The following is a 20,378-nucleotide window of genomic DNA, read 5'->3' on the forward strand; positions in this document are numbered from 1 at the left end:
AACTGGCTGAAGGAGCCTCAGTGCCCTCACCCACACCGTTGAGGAAGACACTAAAGAGAACTGCCACAGCACTGAGCCCTGGGAACCCCACTGGTGCCCAGCCACCAAGTGGGGTTAACGCCACTCCCCACCACCCTTTGGGCCCAGCCATCAGCGAATTCTGCAGCCAGTGCAGTGTCCACACACCCGAGCCACAAGCCAAGGAAGAGATGCTGACACTGTCCTGTGTGGAAGGTGTCAACCACAGATGGAGGCCTCAGCTGGGCCTGCTGCAGGTGGGTCAGGGTAAGGTGACACTACCAGACAAAATGATCAGACTCAGGGTAGCCAGTGCCATCCTCTGTGGGCACTTTATTGACGTCACCCCCATCTTCACACCAGCTCAGAGTGCGGTGTGAACCTCATCAAAGCAGAGCAGACAGCTCTCATCCTGTCTAGGGTTCACCACCACAGCAGAGGCACTCTCTGGACACTGATCTACAGCTGCTGCCCCTCTCCTGACTCAGCCCAACCTTTTAACTCTTTTGATCTTTTTTAAGGCTCCTTCAGCAGCAGAGGGCTTCCCAAGAGCAAGGTCTCCCGCAGGCAGTGCCCCTCCAGTCAACCCTGGTGTGCTTCCAGCAGCTACCAAGCGACCAGCTCCAGGCTGAAAAACACAAGAGATGCACTGCTTGAGACTGGTGCTGGCACTGAGAGCCAGCTGAGAGCGCCACCAGGAGGGTGAGCCAGCTGCTGGAGGTGCAGGCCGAGCTTCCCAGCTCCCCTCCAACTCTATACTCCAGTCACAAACTATTCCCAGCCATGCAAAGGGAAGGACAGGGAGGGTTCTTCAGCAGTGCTCTGCTCTCCTGGTCCCGTGTCTGATCTCACCACCAGAGGAAGGGGAAATCAGGCCTTTATGGCAAGGAGGTCTGGGTTTGTGTGCTCAGCCACAGGCCCTGTCCTCAGAACTCCACTCCACATTAAGGTTTCAAAGAAAAAGGGAGGGACCAGAGCCTGCTCCTCTCAGAATGCACCTGCCTGTCCCTGCTGCTCCAGGACAGCCCCAAGGCTGGCAGGGACACTGTGTGGTCCCATAACTGCTCTGAGCACTAAATAGCTTCAGCTCCTTGAATAAAGCTCCCTGAGTGACCTCTCTGGCTGCTAACTGTGACCTACCAACCCACCCCTGCAGCTCCTCCAGGGCTTGCAGCTCACCTCTTTGATGCCTGACCTCGGCTGGTTTGCAACAGCCATCAGAGCTGAACGTTCATCTTTGGCAGGGAGCAGGTAAGAAGCTGGCTCCATGGACACAACTGCCATCCCAGCTGTCCTTTGTCACTGCTCCTGGCAGTGTGCCCAAGAGATGTGACCTGCTGCTGCTGAGGTGTTTGCCTTCTAAACACCCTTGGGCAAAAAAGGACTCTGCTCTTCCTTGCTTTTGTCTACAGGTGTGGGAAGCTGGGGAAGGGTCTGGAGAACAGGGCTGGTGAGGAGCACCTGAGGGACCTGGGGGTGTTCAGTGTGGAGAAGAGAAGGCTGAGGGGAGACCTCATTGCTCTCTACAGCTCCCTGAGAGGAGGCTGGAGCCAGGTGGAGGTTGTTCTCTTCTTCCTGGTAACAAGTGACAGGAGAAGAGGAAATGGCCTCAAGTTGCAGCAGGGGAGGTTTGGGTTGGACATGAGAAGAAATTTCTTGACTGAAAGGGTTCTCAGAGCCTGGCACAGGCTGCCCAGGGAGGTGGCTGAATGCCCATCCCTGGAGGTGTTTCCAAGAGGCAGAGATGTGGTACTGAGGGCTATGGCTTAGCCCCAGCCTTGGTAAAGTTAGAGAATGGTTGGGCTGGGTGAGCTCAGAGGGCTCTGCCAACCCAACCCATTCTGTGATTCTCTGTTGGAAGGGGAAGTGATGCTCTGCAGGGGACACAGGTTGGTTGGTTGTTACCTGCTAAAGGCAGAGAGAGCAGCAGTACACCATCAGCCAGAGTAAGCCCCAAACCTACCTACAGAGGATGAAACCCAACCCCCAACCATCACTGGGGGTTACTTACTGTGGTGCCCAGGCCCTTCCCAGCAGAATGGGCTGCTTCTGTCTGAGGCTTGGATTTCAGTCTGGGAGCCTCTACTGACTTTTCCTGAAGCCTTTTTGTTTTCTGAAAAGGATCAGACAAAAGGGAAAAACTATTTTAATCCAACTGCATTGTGTCAGTCACCTTGTTAGAGAATATCTGTAGTGAGGTGACAGCTCTGCTGGGCTGTAACTGGACTCTGGCTCTGAAGGGAGCCAGGTGGGTGCTGGTTTCTTCTCCCTAGGATGAAGGGACAGAATGAGAGGAAATGACCTGAAATTGTGCCAGGGGAGGGTTAGGTTGGAGATGAGGAAAAATTTCTTTGCTGCAAGAGTGGTCAGAGATTGGCACAGGCTGCCCAGGGAGGTGGTGGAGTCCCCATCCCTGGAGGTGTTCCAGAAGCATGTGGCCATGGCACTTGGGGACATAGTTTAGTGGCTTGACCATCTTGCTCAAGGCCTCATCCAGCCTGGCCTTGAACACTGCCAGGCTTGGAGCCTCCACCACTGCTCTGGGCAACCTGTCCCAGTGCCTCACCAACCTCATGGGTAAGAATTGCTTCCTCATGGCTCATCTCAATCCAGCTGCTTCCAGTTTCAAGCCATCACCCCTTGTCCTATCACTCCAGGCCTTTGTCCCTCCCCAGCTCTCCTGTAGCCCCCTTCAAATGCTAGAATGCTGCTTTAAGGTCTTCCTGCAGCCTTCTCCAGGCTGAACAGCCCCAACTCTCTCTGCCTGTCTCCACGGCACAGGTGTTCCAGCCCTCAGATCAGGTGGCCTCCTCTGGATCATTCTCCTGCATCAGTGTCAACATGGAATTCACTCTACTTGCTACTGAGTATCCCCTGATTCAATAAGTTGCCAAAAGTGCAGTGTTCCATCTGTGGCCTCTTACCTTCAGTGCCTCATAGTTTGATGTCCGAGCCAAGAAGTTCTCCCAGGACTTGGTCACCATCTCTCTCTGCTTGGGAGTGGCCTTGATCTGTAAGGGAAGGAGATGTGCAAGTTGTGGTGCTGTCCTCCTCTCCTGAGCTTCCCTGAGCTCTGTGCTCCTGCTGCTTGAATGGTGTGGTCAGAGCAGAGGTAGAGAATGGTTGGACTCCATGATCTTGAAGGACTTCTCCAACCAAAATGATTCTACTGTTCCATGATGCTAAGTCTAACTTCACAGGCCCATAGGAATCACTTCTCCTCACAGCACTGCTGATGCATCCCTGCTGCTGGCTGCTCCACTGCTCCATGCTACACTCTGAGAGCTGGCAAAGGGACACTGAACTTCCTATTTCACTACTGGGACATCAAAATGCCCTCAAGCAGTGCACAGCCAGGACATTCTCAGCATTACAGCCCCGTGGCCGTGGCACCTGGAGACATAGTCCAGTGGCCATGGTGGTGTTGGGTTGATGGTTGGACTGGATGATCTCAGAGGGCTTTTCCAACCCAAACAGTTCTATGGTTCTGTGCTAAATTAACACACACACAAAAGCCTCCATGAGCTCTGGCACCCCCTTCTCTTACTCTTGCATATGTTCTTTCCTCTTCTTGGATCTCTTGGCACTGTTGGTTCTCAAGCACTTCAGTCTGCACAGCAGCAACCATTCTCCCAATGTCTTCTGATCTCTCTGAGATAACATTCAAGGCTTTCTTATCCAACCTAACAAGTTTGAATTCTTCTTTCAGTTCTTCACACAGTTCACTCCAAACTTCTGCAACCTGTGTGTGAAACACAAACCACAGCTTTTGGTATTTGCCTTATTTTTTCAGCTGCAGACATTCAAACCATGATGGAGCAAACATGCCAAATTCTTTCATGATAACCCTTCCTAAGACTCCTCAGGACCAAGCTTGGCTCCACAGATGAGTAACGGGGTGCTGGTAACTGCAGAACTCAGATGACTTCAGAGCTGCACGTTAGAAGAGGGCAGTGTTGTGTCCTGCTGGCTGCTGCTTACAACTCCCAAACTGTGCCCTTCATCAGAAAAAAGTGCAGCATGGGACACAGACATCACAAACATCAACTGAGGGTTGAGTCTGGGTGGTTCCTGAACACTTCAGGTTCTCACAAGCTTTGTTTCTAAGCAGAAAATTGGTATAAGCTAATCTTTGGAGCAGGATGGAATCATGGAATGATTTGGGTTGGAAAAGCCCTTTAAGCTCATCCAGCCCAACCATTCTCTATACTCTGCCAAGGCTGTGGCTAAGCCATGGCCCTCAGCACCACATCTCTGCCTCCTGGAAACACCTCCAGGGATGGGCATTCAGCCACCTCCCTGGGCAGCCTGTGCCAGGCTGTGAAAACCCTTTCAGACAAGAAGTTTCTTCTCATGTCCAACCTAAACCTCCCCTGCTGCAACTTGAGGACATTTCCTCTTGTCCTGTCCCTTGTTCCTAGGGAGAAGATCCCAACCCCCACCTGGCTCCAGCCACCTCCCAGGGAGCTGTAGAGAGCAACGAGGTCTCCCCTCAGCTTCCTCTTCTCCAGACTAGACAGCCACAGGTCCCTCAGCTGCACCCACCATGGCAGAGTGGTTGGAACCAGATGATCTTAAAGGTCCCTTCCAACTCAAATCATTGTAGAATTCTAACTACTGGTTCTTTCTCCCTGTGAAACTAGAGGTGCCCTGTGCTCTTAAAGGGTTGGTTGTTTTTTGTCTCCTGAGCCCCAGCTCCCTGGCTTTGCAGAGCAGCTGCAGCAGGCAGATTTTCTTCCCCAGCACTCACTTTAAAGTCCAGGTAGTGCTGTATGATGGCAAGGGTGACAAAATCCTCAGCAGGTAAGACAGGCAAGTCTTCAAAACCTGAAAGAACATGGATTAGGGCAGCACTGACAGCACCATAAAGGAATCTTAATACAACATCATGAAAGGCAGGCACCACCTTCTCTGGTACACAGCCACGTGCAACACCTTCACCACACTCAGCCCAGGCAGACTCCTCTCACAGAGCCACAGAATTGGTTGGGCTTGAACTGGTCCCTTCCAACCCAACCCATTCTAGGAGTCTGTGATGCATCTCCAAGGTTCCTTTGGCCTTTCCTAGTGACTGTGTTGACAGCTAGTGACCAAGGTGACTGTCATGACGGAGAGGCCACTCTCTTGTCCTACCTAGCTTGCAGAACAAGCAGTAGAGCTTGGCCCGAGTGTTTTCTGACATTTCCATGATGGCAAAGCTGGGACAGTTGGCAGGCAGGGGAATGACCTCTTGCTGTTTCTGGAAGCTGCCAGCCATGGGTTGCTTCATGTCTAATCATTTCAAAAGACAGAAAGCAGAGCAAAAGAGTTGAGAGGTTTGTGTGCCCCCAGACCTGTTAACTCAGGGGAAATGCTGCCTGGGTAATGCAGAGGGAGGATCTTCAGCAGGCTGCTATGGACTTGTTCTGCTCTGGGATGCCTCCTCCAGCTCCACATTAATTTATGGACACCATGCACATAATTTTGATAGCTTGGCTAGGACTCTGAAAACAGGAGATATTAATTAGCAGGACTCATGATTTGAGAAGAGAGCACCCTCCTCACATCTCCTTACAAGCCAGCAGAGAACTGTGCAAGAATTGGAGTAGCTGAGCTGTCCAGCATGGGAAAAGCTCCTCAAGATTCTGGTCATGCTGCTGTACATCCCCTGGTCCATTCCCAGCTGGTGCAGAAAATGCCACAGAGTGGTCAGACTCTAAACAAAACTGCTAGATGGTGTTTGGGGTTTGAACTCCATCCTCAGTCTGTAGACATTGTCATTTATTGTCAGCAGGATTCAGAAGGGAAAAAGCAAACCCTGCCTTTGCTGTCCTTTACCCAGGAGCTGCTCTCAGCCTCACAGGCATCACAAAACTTACCAACAATCCTTCCCCATTGATCCCTGCTGACCCCCAGCTCCAGCTCCTCCTGCCTCCAGAGCTCTAGGAGAAGGCTGACTGCTGTCTGCTCTTTCTCCCCTCGCCATGTGCTGATATGTGAAGTAGTTTTGGGGTTGTCACAAAACTCAACCAAGATGCCAAGGATGATATTGCAGAGGTTCTTCTGCTTTAACTGGTGAAGGGGGAAAGAAAACCAACAGACAAGAGAAAGTGGGTAGTGTGCAATCAAGTTACTGCAGGCTTTTCAGTGACACTGGAAGGGACCTCTGGAGATCATTCAAGATCCCCTAGAGAAGATCACACCTGGGTCTGGAATGGCTCCAGAGATGGAGACTCCACCACCTCTCTGGGCAGCCTGCTCCAGGGCTCCAGCACCCTTAAATGACAGAAGTTCCTCCTCATGTTCAGATGAACTTCTGATGTTCCAGTTTGTGCCCCTTGCTCCTTGTCCTGTCCCTGGGCACCACTGAACAAAGCCTGCTCCCATCCTCCTGCCACCCACCCTTGAAGTATTGATCAGCATTGATAAGATCCCCCCCTCCCCAGGCTAAATATCCCCAATATCACCTGGAACAAGAGCACACTCGAGTGCTGCTTTTCACAAGAACATGATTTAGATACATTTCCAGCTCCCCCTAGTATTTCCTTTAAAACAGAGCTCTGTGGAGAAGCCCTGCCCCATGGAGAACCTGCTCTGTTCCTGAGCAGATACCCTGGTGTGCGGCTCCCTGCTGTGCACACACAGCTCTTTTTGTGAGCAGACTGAGCAGACTAGAGCAGACTGAGGAGATGCTGGCCCAGACACACTGCCATTTCTGATGTTTTTATCCCTGTTTCACCCAGAACAAGAGCAATCAGAGTACTCACTGCCAGCAAGTCCAGGAGCAGGCCAATGCCTTGTCTCTGTAGGAAAGAATCCTCTGCAATGGAGCAGCCAAGCACACAAGACCTTCAACAGAAACCATTGCACTGTGTAGACACAACCTGATGCTTCAGAGCACTCCACAAGCACCTCCTTTATTCCATTCATTACAGAAATGTTATTTGGTGTGCTGCATACCTCCAGGCAGCAGGAAAATCCTGCTTCAGTGCCTCTCATTTACACTGTGGACCTAAAGGCTCCTTAATTAGTAGTCTGCTGCCTCCTGGGGCCCAGGTCAGGGATGTTACCAGAAGGCTGCCTAATGTAGTACAGCTCTCTGATTACTATCCCATGCAGGTGGGAAGCGATGAGGTTGATACCAGAAGTCTAAATACAATCAAAAGGGACTTCAAGGCATAGAACAGAGCAGAACAAACCAGGTTGGAAGAGACCTTCAAGATCATCACGTCCAACCTATCATCCAACACCACCTAATCAACTAACCCACGGCACCAAGCATCCTGTCAAGCCTCATCCTGAGCACCCCCAGCGACAGCGACCCCACCACCTCCCTGGGCAGCACATTCCAATGGGCAATCACTCTCTCTGTGTAAAACTTCCTCCTAACCTCCAGCCTAAACCTCCCCTGGCGCAGCCTGAGACTGTGCCCTCTTGTTCTGGTACTGGTTGCCTGGGAGAAGAGACCAACCTCTGCCTGACTACAACCCCCCTTCAGGTAGTTGTAGAGAGCAATAAGGTCACCCCTGAGTCTCCTCTTCTCCAGGCTAAGCAACCCTAGCTCCCTCAGCCTCTCCTCATAGGGCTTGTGTTCCAAACTGCTCCCCAGCTTTGTTGCCCTTCTCTGGACACGTTCCAGCAAGACAACATCCTTCCTAAACTGAGCGTGTCCAGAGAAAAGGTGGGGGTTGGTCTCTTCTCCCAGGCAGCCAGCACCAGAACAAGAGGCCACAGTCTCAAGCTGTGCCAAGGGAGGTTCAGGCTGGATATTAGGAAGAAGTTCTTCACAGAAAGAGTGATTGGCCATTGGAATGTGCTCCCCAGGGAGGTGGTGGAGTCACCATCACTAGAGGTGTTCAGGAAGAGACTGGATGGGGCACTTGGTGCCATGGTTTAGTTGATTAGATGGTGTTGGGTGATAGGTTGGACTTGATGATCTTGAAGGTCTCTTCCAACCTGGTTAATTCTACTCTATTCTATTCTATGCTACTCTACTCTGCTCTGCTCTATTGTTTCCTTCCCTCACCTCCTCACTCATGGTCAGACACAGGAGCTGGAGGGATCCTTTCCTCCAGACTAACAAAATCTGGCTTTCAATACATTTACAAACTCTGCTTTAAAGCAGACCAGCTGCTGGTATCCTGTTCTCTGCTGCTATTTGAAGACAGCAACCTCTAAAACATTTCTAGCCCAGCACAAGCAGTTCACAAACACTTCTGAAATGACTCTAAAGCACCTCACTGACCACAAGCAGTCGAGCGCAGTGAAGAGGAGGTGGTTGTGACCCAGTCCACTGTGTATCTTCTTTGGATCCATCTGAAGGAATGAGATGAGGAGATCCACTCCTTCATGGCTGAAGAGTTCCTGTGGAAATGTTCATCAAAGCAGCATGACTCTACAATAACATTTACTGAGGGCTACAGCTAAGAGTGCAAAGCAAAACATCAAATATTTGTATTGCAGTAAAGGTGGCCCACTTGTAACAGCAGGGGACACTCTTTGTGATCACAGAGGAGTGTGGGATAATGAATCAGCATCCTCTCAGTGAAAGTGCACCATGTTTGGAGGCTTCATGCACAGTGGGAGGTCACAAGACAAATACCTTTCTGTGGAGATCACTTTCACAGAGAGCAGACAGAAGAAACAACAGATCAGCTTGGATCTCCAGCAGGATGGCATCTTCCTGCTCCTTAGATTTGTCTGCAGCATACTTTAGGATGTCTGGAAATGAACAGATTTTACAGAAGTGAATGTCCTCAAAGGCCTCAGGTTGCACCAAGGTGGGGGTAGGTTGGACATGAGAAGAAATTTCTTGACTGAAAGGGTTCTCAAAGCCTGGCACAGGCTGCCCAGGGAGGTGGCTGAATGCCCATCCCTGGAGGTATTTCCAGGAGGCAGAGATGTGGTGCTGAGGGCCATGGCTTGGCCCCAGCCTTTGCAGAGTTAGAGAATGGTTGGGCTGGATGAGCTTGAAGGGCTTTGCCAACCAGAATGACTCCATGACTCTATGCCATGCAATACAATGAAGGGAGAAGGGGCAGATTTCACTTCCACAGCTGTCTGCTTTGCTTAATTCATTCAGTTCTCTGTGCTGAACAAAATCCAACCCCGAATCAAAGGCATCTTGTGTTCACTGAGGGGTTTCAGTGTCTCAGCAGTAGAAGGAGCTGCACACTCAAAGCACAGCACCCAGAACTGCACTCCCTGGAGCAGAGCAGTGCAAGCTGTGCCTTACCCAGCAGCTGGCTGATTGCTCCCTGGTCACACAGGCTGAGGCTGACAGCCCCATCGTAGAGGGACACCACAGAGCGCAGCACCCGCAGGCTGTAGCGCATCTGGGCCAGCTTGCTGCCGTGGCCTCCTCTCGCATGGAAGCTGTTCCCTTGGCCAGAGAAAGCATCTGTGGAGCAATCACAAGGAGGACTTCTGATGTTTTGACAGGGGGTTCTCTTCCCAAAGCATTCTAGGTGCACTGAATCAATGAAGACATGAGCATCTACTGACCTTGGCTCACACACCACTCCAGGAAGAGCAGGAGCAGAGTGTTTGCCTGGCAGGACAGGTATTTCTCTACCAACAAGGGAGCCACAGAAGCTAAAACAGCCATTGCATGAAGCTGTAGTTCTTCATACTGGGCAGCAGACCAGTCATAAAATCCAAGCTTCTGGTTTGGTTTGACATAAGAAAGCAAGGCTGGCATCACATCATTGTCACTGAGAAGCTGCAGGGAAAGAGCAAGAGAGGCAGCCTGCAGGTTTCACCAGGAAAGCTACAGCAGTGACTTATCTTCAGCTGTCCTGCACCAGGAAGATGATTTGTTATGATGAAGGATGTTGTCAGCTCTGCAAGTGCAGATGAACTCTGGTTGCATTCTGCAGCATCCACACAGTGTGGTGTGTTGAGCTTTTGGTGTTCTCCAGGTGTATTTCAGCACTACATTGCTGATTCGCCTGCCATGGTCCTTGCTTCTAACTTGTAAAACACAGACTGCAGCTGCTTCCAAGCAGCAGGACTTGGTCTCAAGCTCTGCAGGAACTCTAGATTTGGAGGAGAACAGCTGATTTGGTGAGGCACTGGAACAGATTACCCAGGGAGGCTGTGGATGCCCCCTCCCTGGAGGTGTTCAAGGCCAGGCTGGATGAGGCTTTGAGAAAGCTGGGCTGGTGGGAGGTGTCCCTGCCCATGGCAGGAGGTTGGAACAGGATGACTTTTGAGGTCCCTTCCAACCCAAACCATCCTGTGGTTCTATCAATCTCTGATTTCAGTCCCCTGCACGGTGCCAGATGTGCAGCAGATTATCACAACACTCATGTGGTCCTTTGGACCTTATTCTATCTTCTGTTCTGTTCCAACTCACCTGTGCAGCACAGGGGTTCCTCGATAAGACTCCTATGACATTGAACAGTAACCTCTTCATCTCAAAGTCCTCAGGAGAGTTGGTCAATTTAAGACCTTTTAGCAAGGGATTTGGAATTTTAACTAGGAAGGAAATGACAGATAAGTCACCAACCATTCTGAATTAAAGCAAAGTGGTGTAATTATGGGGTAGGAATTCTCCTACCTTCAAAGCAGGAACTCTCCTACCTTCAGTAAATGTTGCAAGCACTACTAACAGCTCTGCAAATCCACTTTCCTACCAGACATTGAGAAAAACATACATTAATTAAACTGAATTCCAGTGAGATTAAGGCACAGGATTACATACATAGAATACATACATACATAGATTACATTTTAGGTTTACTTTTTCCCCCTCCAGAACAGAGTTTGATGTACCCATGGCAGAGTAAAAAGAATTTTATCAAAGAAGAGATCAAGCTTTTGGACACTGAGCAGTGAAACCTTTGTCTCATGCAATGTAAATCTGAACCTGCCTGGAGAAATCCCAAGCACAGGAATTCACTGCTGGAATCATAGAATCCTAGAATGGTTTGGGTAGGAAATGACCTCCAAAGGTCATCCAGTCCAACCCCCCTGCACTCAGCAGGGACATCCTCCACTAGAGCAGCTTCCTCAAAGCCTTGTCCAGTCTGACCTTGAAGATCTCCAGAGATGTATCTCAACCACCTCCCTGGGCAACCTGTTGCAGTGGTCTAGCACCTTCATGGTGCAAAACCTGTTCCTCATATCCAATCTCAATCTGCTCTGCTCTCATTTCAAACCATTGCCCCTCGTCCTGCCCCTGCAGGCCTTTGGAAAATGACACCAGTCTCCACCTGGTTCCAGCCTCTTCTCAGGGAGCTGTAGAGAGCAATGAGGTCTGCCCTCAGCCTCTTATTCTCCACACTAAACACCCCCAGGTCCCTCAGCTGCCCCTCCCCAGCCTAGTTCTCCAGACCCCTCCCCAGCTTCCTTGCCCTTCTCTGGACCTGCTCCAGCCCCTCACTGTCTTTCTTGGCCCACAACTGAACCCAGCACTCAAGGCATGCCCCCCCCAGTGCTGAGTCCCAGGGGACAATCCCTGCCCTGAGAGTGATGAACAGAGTAGAGAATGCATCAGCCCTCAGGGCTCTTGGTGTGTGGTATGGAGGCACAAGCACTTACCAGCATGGGTGCTGCAGGGTTTGCAGCCAGGAAGGAGGCCAGCACCAAGAGGTCGTTCCGTAGCTGTCGGTCAGACCGTCGGAACCCATGCAGGAGGAGCTCTACAAACACTTCCTTCAGGACACTGAGAAGAGAGTGCAATGCATTTCACCTCTCCATGCTCTAGTTAAAGACACCTTTAAGTATGCAAATCCTCATTTAGCTTCATGCTTTTCAAATCCTTAGGGTTTAAATGGGGAGAAAAAACTTCATGATGAAAATGAGATGCACAAATCCAGTGCTGAGTGCAGGAGGACAATCCCTGCCCTGCTCCTGCTGGCCACACCATTGTTGATCCAGGCCAGGATGCTTGTGGCCTTCTTGGCCACCTGGGCACACCCTGGCTCATCTCCAGCTGCTGTCATCCAGCAGCCCCAGGTCCTTCTCTGGTGGGCACTTTCCAGCCACATCCCACAACGGTATCTGACTCACTGAAACAGAAACAGATGCCTGAGGAGTCTGAATGATGCTTGGCTCTGCCCTGATCCAGCAGTGCTTCTGTTCTGCAGAGAGATGTTCACACTGAGAACTGAATGAGAGGCCTCCCTCCCCTGGCTCTGTCTGAATTTCAGACAAAATGCTGCATCAAACCAATGCTAGGGCTGTCTCCAGGTGACAATATCCATGCAGAAAATGCTTCTCTGTACTTACTGGACACATTCCAAGCTGCTGAGCTGATGAACAACTTCTTCTTTGGAGGCGTTCTCTAAGAGGCTCCAGAGGATGTCTGAGGAGCGGAAGAGCAGCTGTCCTGAGGGGTCAGCATCACCCAGATACAAACACAGCCTGCTGGCTGCTTGGGCCTTCAGCATCAGGCTGCAATTTACGCCTGAAAGGAGGAAAACCTGAGTAATTCATGCCCTGCAGGGCTCTAATTGGTTTAGGCCTGTTCAGAGTACAAACAATGCAAGATAATGAGGTTGTTGGAACAAGAGTTTGTACTAACCAGATCTGGAGAGGAGCTGGAGAGCTTTAAGTACCCACAGCTTCTCCAGAAGCTGATTTTCTACCAGTGCTAGTGACAAAACCAGAGTTTCTGCTAATCCTCCAAGCTCAGCCATCTGAATTTTGTAGTTTGCACTTGTTGGCTGGTAACCTGAACAGAAACAGCTTCAGTGAGAACACAGCAAAATTTCACAACTCACAGATTCAGCTTGGAGAGCTCACTGCCTCTTTAGTCCTGAATCCAACTGAAACCAAATTTCAACTAAAAGCCACTGAAATAAATCAACAAAAACCTGCTTTTCTGAGAGCTCAGCATTGAGAGTCCCTACAGCATAGCCAAGAGACTTGAGAGGAGGGGAGAGGAGGGGTGGCCCCATCCCCAGAGACATTCAAGGTCAGACTTGATGTGTCCCTGGGCAGCCTGATCTAGTTGGAGGTGTCTGCTGACTGCAGTGTGGGTGGACAAGGTAACCTTGGAGGGTCTCTTCCAACCCAGTGCAATCTAGGACTCTGTGAACATTCTGACTCTCTGATTCTATGATCCTCTGAACAGTTATAAAGAACAATTATCCCCTAGCTAATTAAAAGCCATTCCAAAGGAGCTGGGATCACAAACCACTTGATTCCCTGTGATAGTGGAACAGAGTTGTGCTGTACCTGATTGTAGCTTCCTTGGTGGCTCCATGTCATAAAAGCTAACAATACACTTACAGATTTCTATTCTCACTTGAGAGCTTGGCACCCTCATCAAACAACCTGTCAGAGACAGAAAAGAAAACGGCATTGACAAAGCTCCAGCCCCTTGCCATAGGCAGGGACACCTCCCACCAGCCCAGCTTACTCAAGGCCCCATCCAGCCTGGCCTTGAACACCTGCAGGGAGGGGGCATCCACAGCCTCCCTGGGCAACCTGTTCCAATGTCTCCCCACCCTCACTGTCAAGAATTTCTTCCTCATCTCCAGTCTCAATCTGCCCTACTCAAGCTTGTCCCAGCTGCTGTTAAAGAGCAGGAAGGATGGGTGCTGCCCTTACCCCACCTGCAGTGTTCAGAGCAATACATCAACTTCTCAGAGCAAAATGAAACTAAGCAGGCTGGAGACAGGCTCAGCTCTTAGCTGTAGGGATAAAGTTATCCCCCATGGCTTCTGACAGGTCAGCTGCACATCAAAGAATGGTTTCTAACACTAAAAAGCAGAGAGGAGCAGATGGATAATGGAAGGAATGACTGACATTTGCTAAGGAGGCAGCAAGAACTGGAGCTGGTGCCGATGCTCCTGTTCATTTTAGTATGGCACAGTGGCACACAGGTTTGCACTCACCCAGCTGGGCAATGCATTTGGAAGCTGTCTCAGAGTATCTCATCTCATCAGAGAATTTCCTCTTTAGGAAGGGCAACCTGCAAATGAGATTTTAAAACATCACAGCAATGCTTCAAACACTGCAGGTGGACACTCTGCATGAGAGCTGGACTGCAGGATCTCCAGAGGTCCCTGCAACCCCTACTGTTCTGTGACTGGGATTCTGTAGTCACATCACCAGGAAAGCTCAGTGGCTTTGCTCTTCTTCCCTGGTGCCTCAAGACACTTTTCCCAAGACAAACACATCCTTTGCAGTGCTCATCCCAGGGCCACCACCTGGCAGCTATGACAAAGGCCTGGAGTCACAGGACGAGGGGTGATGGCTTCAAACTGGAAGAAGCTGCATTGAGATAAGCCATGAAGAAGCAATTCTTGCCCATGAGGATGGGGACAGGCTGACAGAGAATCTGTGCAGGCTCCCAGCCTGCTGTCCATCTTTTTCCTTGTACTTGGGGCCTGTGAGGTCTAAGCAATCCTGAGTCTGCTTCTCTGCTGCTTTAGGCCAGGAATCTGTATCACAGCTGTACCTAGGACTGAGGCTGAGCAAATCCTTGCTGCACCAAGTTGCTTCAGCACAGAACAAGGCAGCTCTTTGCCATGTGAAGTAGTGGACAAGGTATGGGGGAGATTTCCAGAGTACACAAATTAAAGCCAGCCCCAGGGCTGCAATATTCCAACAGACATTTCCTGCAGAAACCACCATGACTGCTGAGCTGCTGGGAGGGAGAAGTCCTTCTCACAACGTTTTATGGACTTCAAACGTTCTCCATTAGCTTTGTCCCGGCTCTTGCACCAACACAACGGAACTCGGGGATGCATTTGCTCCTGCTCCCACTGCGTGGCAGTAAACGAGAGCAGGAAATTGCTGCTGCCCGGGCAACCAAGAGAGACAGACTAGTTTAGTATACCCAAGAGCTGAGAACTTTTGTCTCGCTCACACTCAACAGCTCAGCTCTGTCTCTCTTGCATCCAACAGCTGAGAGGAAGCTGTGTAACAACCTGCTGGATTATCTGGTTTACCCTGCCACTTGTATTCTGTCTGGTATCCTTGGTAGAGCTAGAGAATGGTTGGACCTGGTGATCTTAAAAGGCTTTTCTAACCAAAACTCTCCTGTGACTCTTTGATTCTCTCCCCTTTACTCTCTCCATCTGTAATTAAAGGCAGCAGTAGCTGCAGTAACAAACATTCCCCAGGTCACTTCATTCAGTCACTGAGGATAAGGCTGCTGACAGCTGTGGATAAGACCCAACTTGTATCTGCACTTAATTTCAAGTACAGTACAACAATGAAAACACCCCAAAGTTCATGCAATGTGTTTTTAAAGCAACTATAAACCCCAAGCCCTCCAGCTGTTGTGGTTCTTTACCTTCTGTAAGATGGTTTCTCATTTCCTCAAGCTTACCTTCAAGTATGAAAGTGCCCTGGTGTCACCTCAGGTTATTAAGCTCACTCAGAGAGCTTGTTTGGAACAGTAAAACACAACCTCAGCTGGACCTGGCTGCTCAGTCTTTTGAGGCAAGAAGATACCTTGAGGAACGCTGCCTCCAAGCAAGCTGAGGACAATTCTCACACAGCTTTCACTGATGCAATAGGAAGCTCCACAGACACTGAACTGCTGCAGTGGGCTCCTCCTTCCTGCCAGCAGAAACCGGCCCCAGGGAAAGAGAGCTCGAGAAGAGGGAAGGTGATTTAAGAGCTGCCTTGCAGACAGATGCTTGGACAGGTTTGCCAGCTGCCTTAGAAAACATCAACATGTCAGCCATGGGTGCTGTGCTGAGGGCTGGACTCGATGATCTTTGAGGCCTTTTCCAACCCAAACAGTTCCAGGGTTCTGTGCTGGTAAGCAGGGTTTGAACCTCTACAAGAGCTGAGGTACTTACCCACATAATTTGATAAGCTGAACCAAAGGCTCAGTGAAAGCTGCTTGCTCATTCACTTTCTCTGCACACAGGTTCAGAATGTCCATGACTTGGGCCAGATCCTTGAGTGGCTTTTACTTTCCAGTGAAGGAAATCAGATTGATTGCACAGCTATGAATCAGAAGGAAGAGCTGAGAGCTGCATTTGGCACACTGCAAAGACACAACCGAGCCAGAACAAGAGCAATGCTTTCCCAGCTAGCTGTCTAAGGTGGGGCAAAGCTCAGAGGCTTTGGGGCAGCCTTACATTTAGAGGAGTAAACCTTGCAGATCTCATACAGGCTGCTTATCAGCTGAACTCACAGATCCCTCTGCTAAGTCTTGTAGCAAATAAAGCTAGCATCCAAGACTCTTGCTAAGCTCCCAGCCTTGGCTGTGTGTGCACAAGAAGGCCAGTGATGAGAACATCGTGTGGAAGCCCAACACCCTTCTCTGCCTTGCAACCAGAAAGTTCTGAGCCACAAACCACCATGCCTTCAACAACCCTGCAGTGGCAGAAAGGATACAAGCCCAGCTCCAAAATGCTTGGCTACCTTCTTCAGAGCTTTCATCTGCTCTTTTTCCAAGTCTATCTACAGTGAAAGAACAAAAAAGCAGGTTTTAATTGCAGGAACATGAAATGATTCTGTTTATCCTCTTTAAAGTCTCCATGGAAGTGAAAACCTCATTAAAAAAATCACAAGACACAACAGAACTCTGAAGGTGCTTTGCAGCAGGATTAGCTCCTTGATTAAATCTAATTTCTCAGTGTGGAGTCTGCTCTTGCAACTGCACAGGCTTTTAAAATCCCTGCTTTGTGTCCAAGTGCATAGGCTCCGTCTCCTTCAAATATGTGGGAGTAAGTCAGCTAGGAAAACCCAACCAACCCCACACATGGCCTCAGATGCACACAAATAGAGCTCTACAGAATGGGCTGCACCTTCCAGACTGCCAACAGCAAAGTGAGGGCATCCCAGTGCTCTGCAGAGCTCACACAAAGCCACAGCATGGCAGGGGCTGGAAGAGACTTCCAGAGATCATCCAGTCCAACCCCCCTTGCCAAGGCAGGGTCACCTAGAGAAGGTCACACAGGAACACAGGAATCCAGGTGGGCTTGAAATGTCTCCAGAGATGGAGACTCCACCACCTCTCTGGGCAGCCTGCTCCAGGGTTCTGGCACCCTCACAGCTAAAAAGTTTTTCCTTATGTTCACGTGGAACCTCCTCTGCTGCACCTTGCATCCAGGCTGCCCAGAAAGGTGGATGTGTTCCTGTGTGACCTTCTCTAGGCGACCCTGCCTTGGCAGGGGGGGTGGACTGGATGATCTCTGCATGTGCCTTCCAAGCCCTATCACTCCAGGCCTGAGCTTACACTCTCCTGTATTTCTAGGCAGTTGTATTTGCTCAACTCTGAACTTTGTGTATTTCTCCTTTTCCTAAAACCCCCTCCCTGCAGAACTGTTAGCAGTTAACTTGGGCAGTGACACAAATTCCTGACATACCTCCAGTAACTCTGCCTGGATTTGTGTTTCTGGAGGTGTCAGCACTAAACCTCCCAAAGAAGCTAGAATTATTGCAGGGCTGGTTTCTGAAAGCACAGCCTTTTTGTCTTCTTTTAACTGTCTTGGGGAAAACCTGCCTGAGTGAGCCGGGTTATAAACAGAGAGGTGATAGCACAAGGAGGCAAGGAGGCATCAGCCCTACTTACCGAGTCTGACCCTTCCAGCAGTTTGATGACACGACTCAGATCCACCGGCCTTGACTGTGCGTCCTGCAAAAGCCACACCTTGAGCTGGGGGGGTGCTTCAGGCTGTGCTCTGAAAGTGCTTAAACCCTGAAGCAGTGAGTACTGCTTTCAGCCAGCACAGAAACAATGTGTGGCCATGGCACCTGGGGACATAGTGTAGTGGCCATGGCGGTGTTGGGTTGATGGTTGGACTGGAGGGTTGGATGGTTGGACTGGATCTGAGAGGGCTTTTCTACCCAAAACAATTATGTGATTCTATGATTTTAAATCTACCTAGGGATGGGTAAATTTAGGCTGAGTGTGAAGCACAACTCAGAGATTGTGGGGATTGAGGAGAGTGTGGCCAGCAGGTCAAGGCAGGTTCTCCTCACCCTCTACCTACTCTGCCCTGGCAAGGCCACATCTGGAGTACCTAGTCCAGTTCTGGGCTCCCCTGTTCAAGAGGGACAGGGAACTGCTTCAGAGGATACAGTGGAGCCACAAAGATGCTGAGGGGCCTGAAGCAGAGCAGTGCCAGAAGGGATCTGATTAAGGCTCCGCAAGAGCTAAAGGGTGAGGGGCAAGAGGATGGGGCTGGGCTCCTGCCAGCGGTGCCCAGTGACAGGACAAAGTGCAGCGGGCACAGACTGGAACCCAGGAGGTGTCACTTGAACTTAAGGAGAAACTTGTTTGGTGTGAGGGTGCTGGAGCTCTGGAGCAGGCTGCCCAGAGGGGTTGTGGATTCTCCTTGCCATGAGACTTTCGAGACCCGTGTGGACATACTGCCGTGGGATTTACTCTTGGCGACCCCGCTTTGGCCGGGGCTTGGGCTGGATGATGTCCAGAGGTCCCTTCCAACCCCACCATGCTGGGCTCAGACCGACGTGGCAGGGCCAGGGCTGGGCCACGGGCAGCACCTCCCGAGCCGGTGGTGCCCTCCTGGCCGCGGGGATCTCACCTGGGCGGCTGCGAGCTCCGCGCTGCTGTCCTCGGCCTTCCTAAGCGAGAGGCCGGCGGCCGGGGAGCGAGAGGCTGCCCGTGAGGCGGGGGCCTTGGCCACGGCCAGGGAGGACATGGCGCAGGCGGCCCGCAGCGGCAGCGCTGCCCGGCTCGGCTCCGTTGCCAGGGGAGCGGGGCGCAGCCGCCTCCCGCCGCCGGGGCCCAGGCCGCGGCCAGGCGCCGCTCCGCCCTGCCCGCCCCGGCTCCGCCCTGCCCGCCCCGGCTCCGCCCTGCCCGCCCCGGCTCCGCCCCGCCCGCCCCGGCTCCGCCCTGCCCGCCCCGGCTCCGCCTGCCCGCCCCGGCTCCGCCCCGCCCGCCCCGGCTCCGCCCTGCCCGCCCCGGCTCCGCCCCGCCCGCCCCGGCTCCGCCCTGCCCGCCCCGGCTCCGCCTGCCCGCCCCGGCTCCGCCCCGCCCGCCCCGGCTCCGCCTGCCCGCCCCGGCTCCGCCCGCCCGCCCCGGCTCCGCCTGCCCGCCCCGGCTCCGCCCCGCCCGCCCCGGCTCCGCCTGCCCGCCCCGGCTCCGCCCGCCCGCCCCGGCTCCGCCCCGCCCGCCCCGGCTCACGCCCGCCCGCCCCGGCTCCGCCCGCCCGCCGCGCCGCGGGCTCCGGGCGGCCCCGCTGCAGCCGGCACGGCCCCGCGCTGTGCCCTCCGCCGCGGGCAGGCGCTGACCGAGCCGAAACTTGGGCGGGTGGCAAATTCCACACGGAGAATCAGGGTGCACCATGCGAGCCAGGCGGCCGAGAAGTCCCCACAGCATCCTGGCTCCAGCCCTCGGGACATCTTGGTGGCCTCCTCCGGACCCACTCTCTCAGTTCCATGTCCTCCTTGTGCTGGGGGCTCCAGAGCTGGCCTCAGCACTGCAGGTGTGGTCTCAGCAGAGCAGAGCAGAGGGGCAGAATCCCCTCCCTGCCCCTGCTGCCCACACTGCTTTGGATGCAGCCCAGCACAGGGTTGGTTCCTGGGCTGCCAGCTCGTTGCTGGCTCATGGGGAGCTGCTCCCCACCCAGCATCCCCAAGTCCTTCTCCTCAGCTCTGCTCTCCAGCCATTCTCCACCCAGCCTGGGATTGTGTTTGGCCTTGCCTTGAGCCAGGTGCAGCCCCTTGCCCTCGGCTCTGTTGAACTTCATGAGGTCCATCTGGATGACATCCCTGCAGCCTGCTGACCACACCACTCACCTTGGTGTCATTACAAACGTGCTGAGGGTGCCTTGATGCCAGACCTCTACTTTTACTGCAGCTTCAGGGGTTCTCAGTTCTGTCATTGTGTTTCGAATGACAAAAGCACAGGGACCTCACCAAAACTGAGCAACTTGTCTATAAATGATAAGCTACAGTCATGTGCCCTGTGCTGGCTGCTGTTCCAAAGAGCAGACTGCAAAGCTCCCCCTGCACCTTTTTTATAAACCAAGCCTTTAAAAGCTGGGATGAAAGCTGCACTGTACAGGGTTGACTGCAAGGATTCTGTTGCTCTTGGTAAATGGCAAAGGTCCATCCTCAGAGACCTGCAGCCAGCTCTGAAAATATTTACTGAACAGCTTTCTGCCCCAAACAGGCTTTAGAGGGGATTTGTATCACATCTGCCTCTTCCTTTGGTAATAACACTTGAGGCACCCAGGCTGGAGTCCCTTCCTTACCATGGAGTTACAGAATGGTTTGGCTTGGCAAAGCCCTAGTTCATCCAGCCCAACCATTCTCTAACTCTACCAAGGCTATGTCCAACCTAAACCTCCCCTGGCCATTTCCTGTCCTCCTGTCTCTCATCCTAGGGAGAAGAGACCAATCCCCACCTGGCTCCAGCCTCCTCTCAGGGAGCTGTAAAGAGCAATGAGGTCTTCCCTCAGCTTCCTCTTCTCCAGACTGAACACCGCCAGGTC

The 20,378-nt window shown here is 52.1% G+C and overlaps 1 protein-coding gene across 1 annotated transcript; it reads right to left on the bottom strand.

Annotated features, from left to right (window-relative positions):
- Positions 1 to 369: 369 nt before the first annotated feature.
- On the bottom strand, positions 370 to 18,696 carry CFAP69 (cilia and flagella associated protein 69). The gene is made up of 23 exons (XM_054161036.1): positions 18,465 to 18,696; positions 17,489 to 17,551; positions 16,309 to 16,374; positions 15,765 to 15,874; positions 13,845 to 13,921; positions 13,183 to 13,281; positions 12,527 to 12,676; positions 12,232 to 12,409; positions 11,542 to 11,665; positions 10,582 to 10,630; positions 10,355 to 10,476; positions 9,502 to 9,718; positions 9,233 to 9,397; positions 8,600 to 8,718; positions 8,243 to 8,361; positions 6,765 to 6,846; positions 5,877 to 6,069; positions 5,152 to 5,289; positions 4,769 to 4,845; positions 3,566 to 3,760; positions 2,943 to 3,029; positions 2,030 to 2,131; positions 370 to 646 (listed from the first exon to the last, which is right to left on the bottom strand). The coding sequence occupies exons 1-23, from the start codon at positions 18,579 to 18,581 to the stop codon at positions 503 to 505; spliced, it is 2,793 nt and encodes a 930-aa protein (XP_054017011.1). The 5' UTR covers positions 18,582 to 18,696; the 3' UTR covers positions 370 to 502.
- Positions 18,697 to 20,378: the final 1,682 nt, after the last annotated feature.

This window comes from Dryobates pubescens, chromosome 4 (genome assembly GCF_014839835.1).
Source record: "Dryobates pubescens isolate bDryPub1 chromosome 4, bDryPub1.pri, whole genome shotgun sequence".
Taxonomy (NCBI): Eukaryota; Metazoa; Chordata; class Aves; order Piciformes; family Picidae; genus Dryobates; species Dryobates pubescens.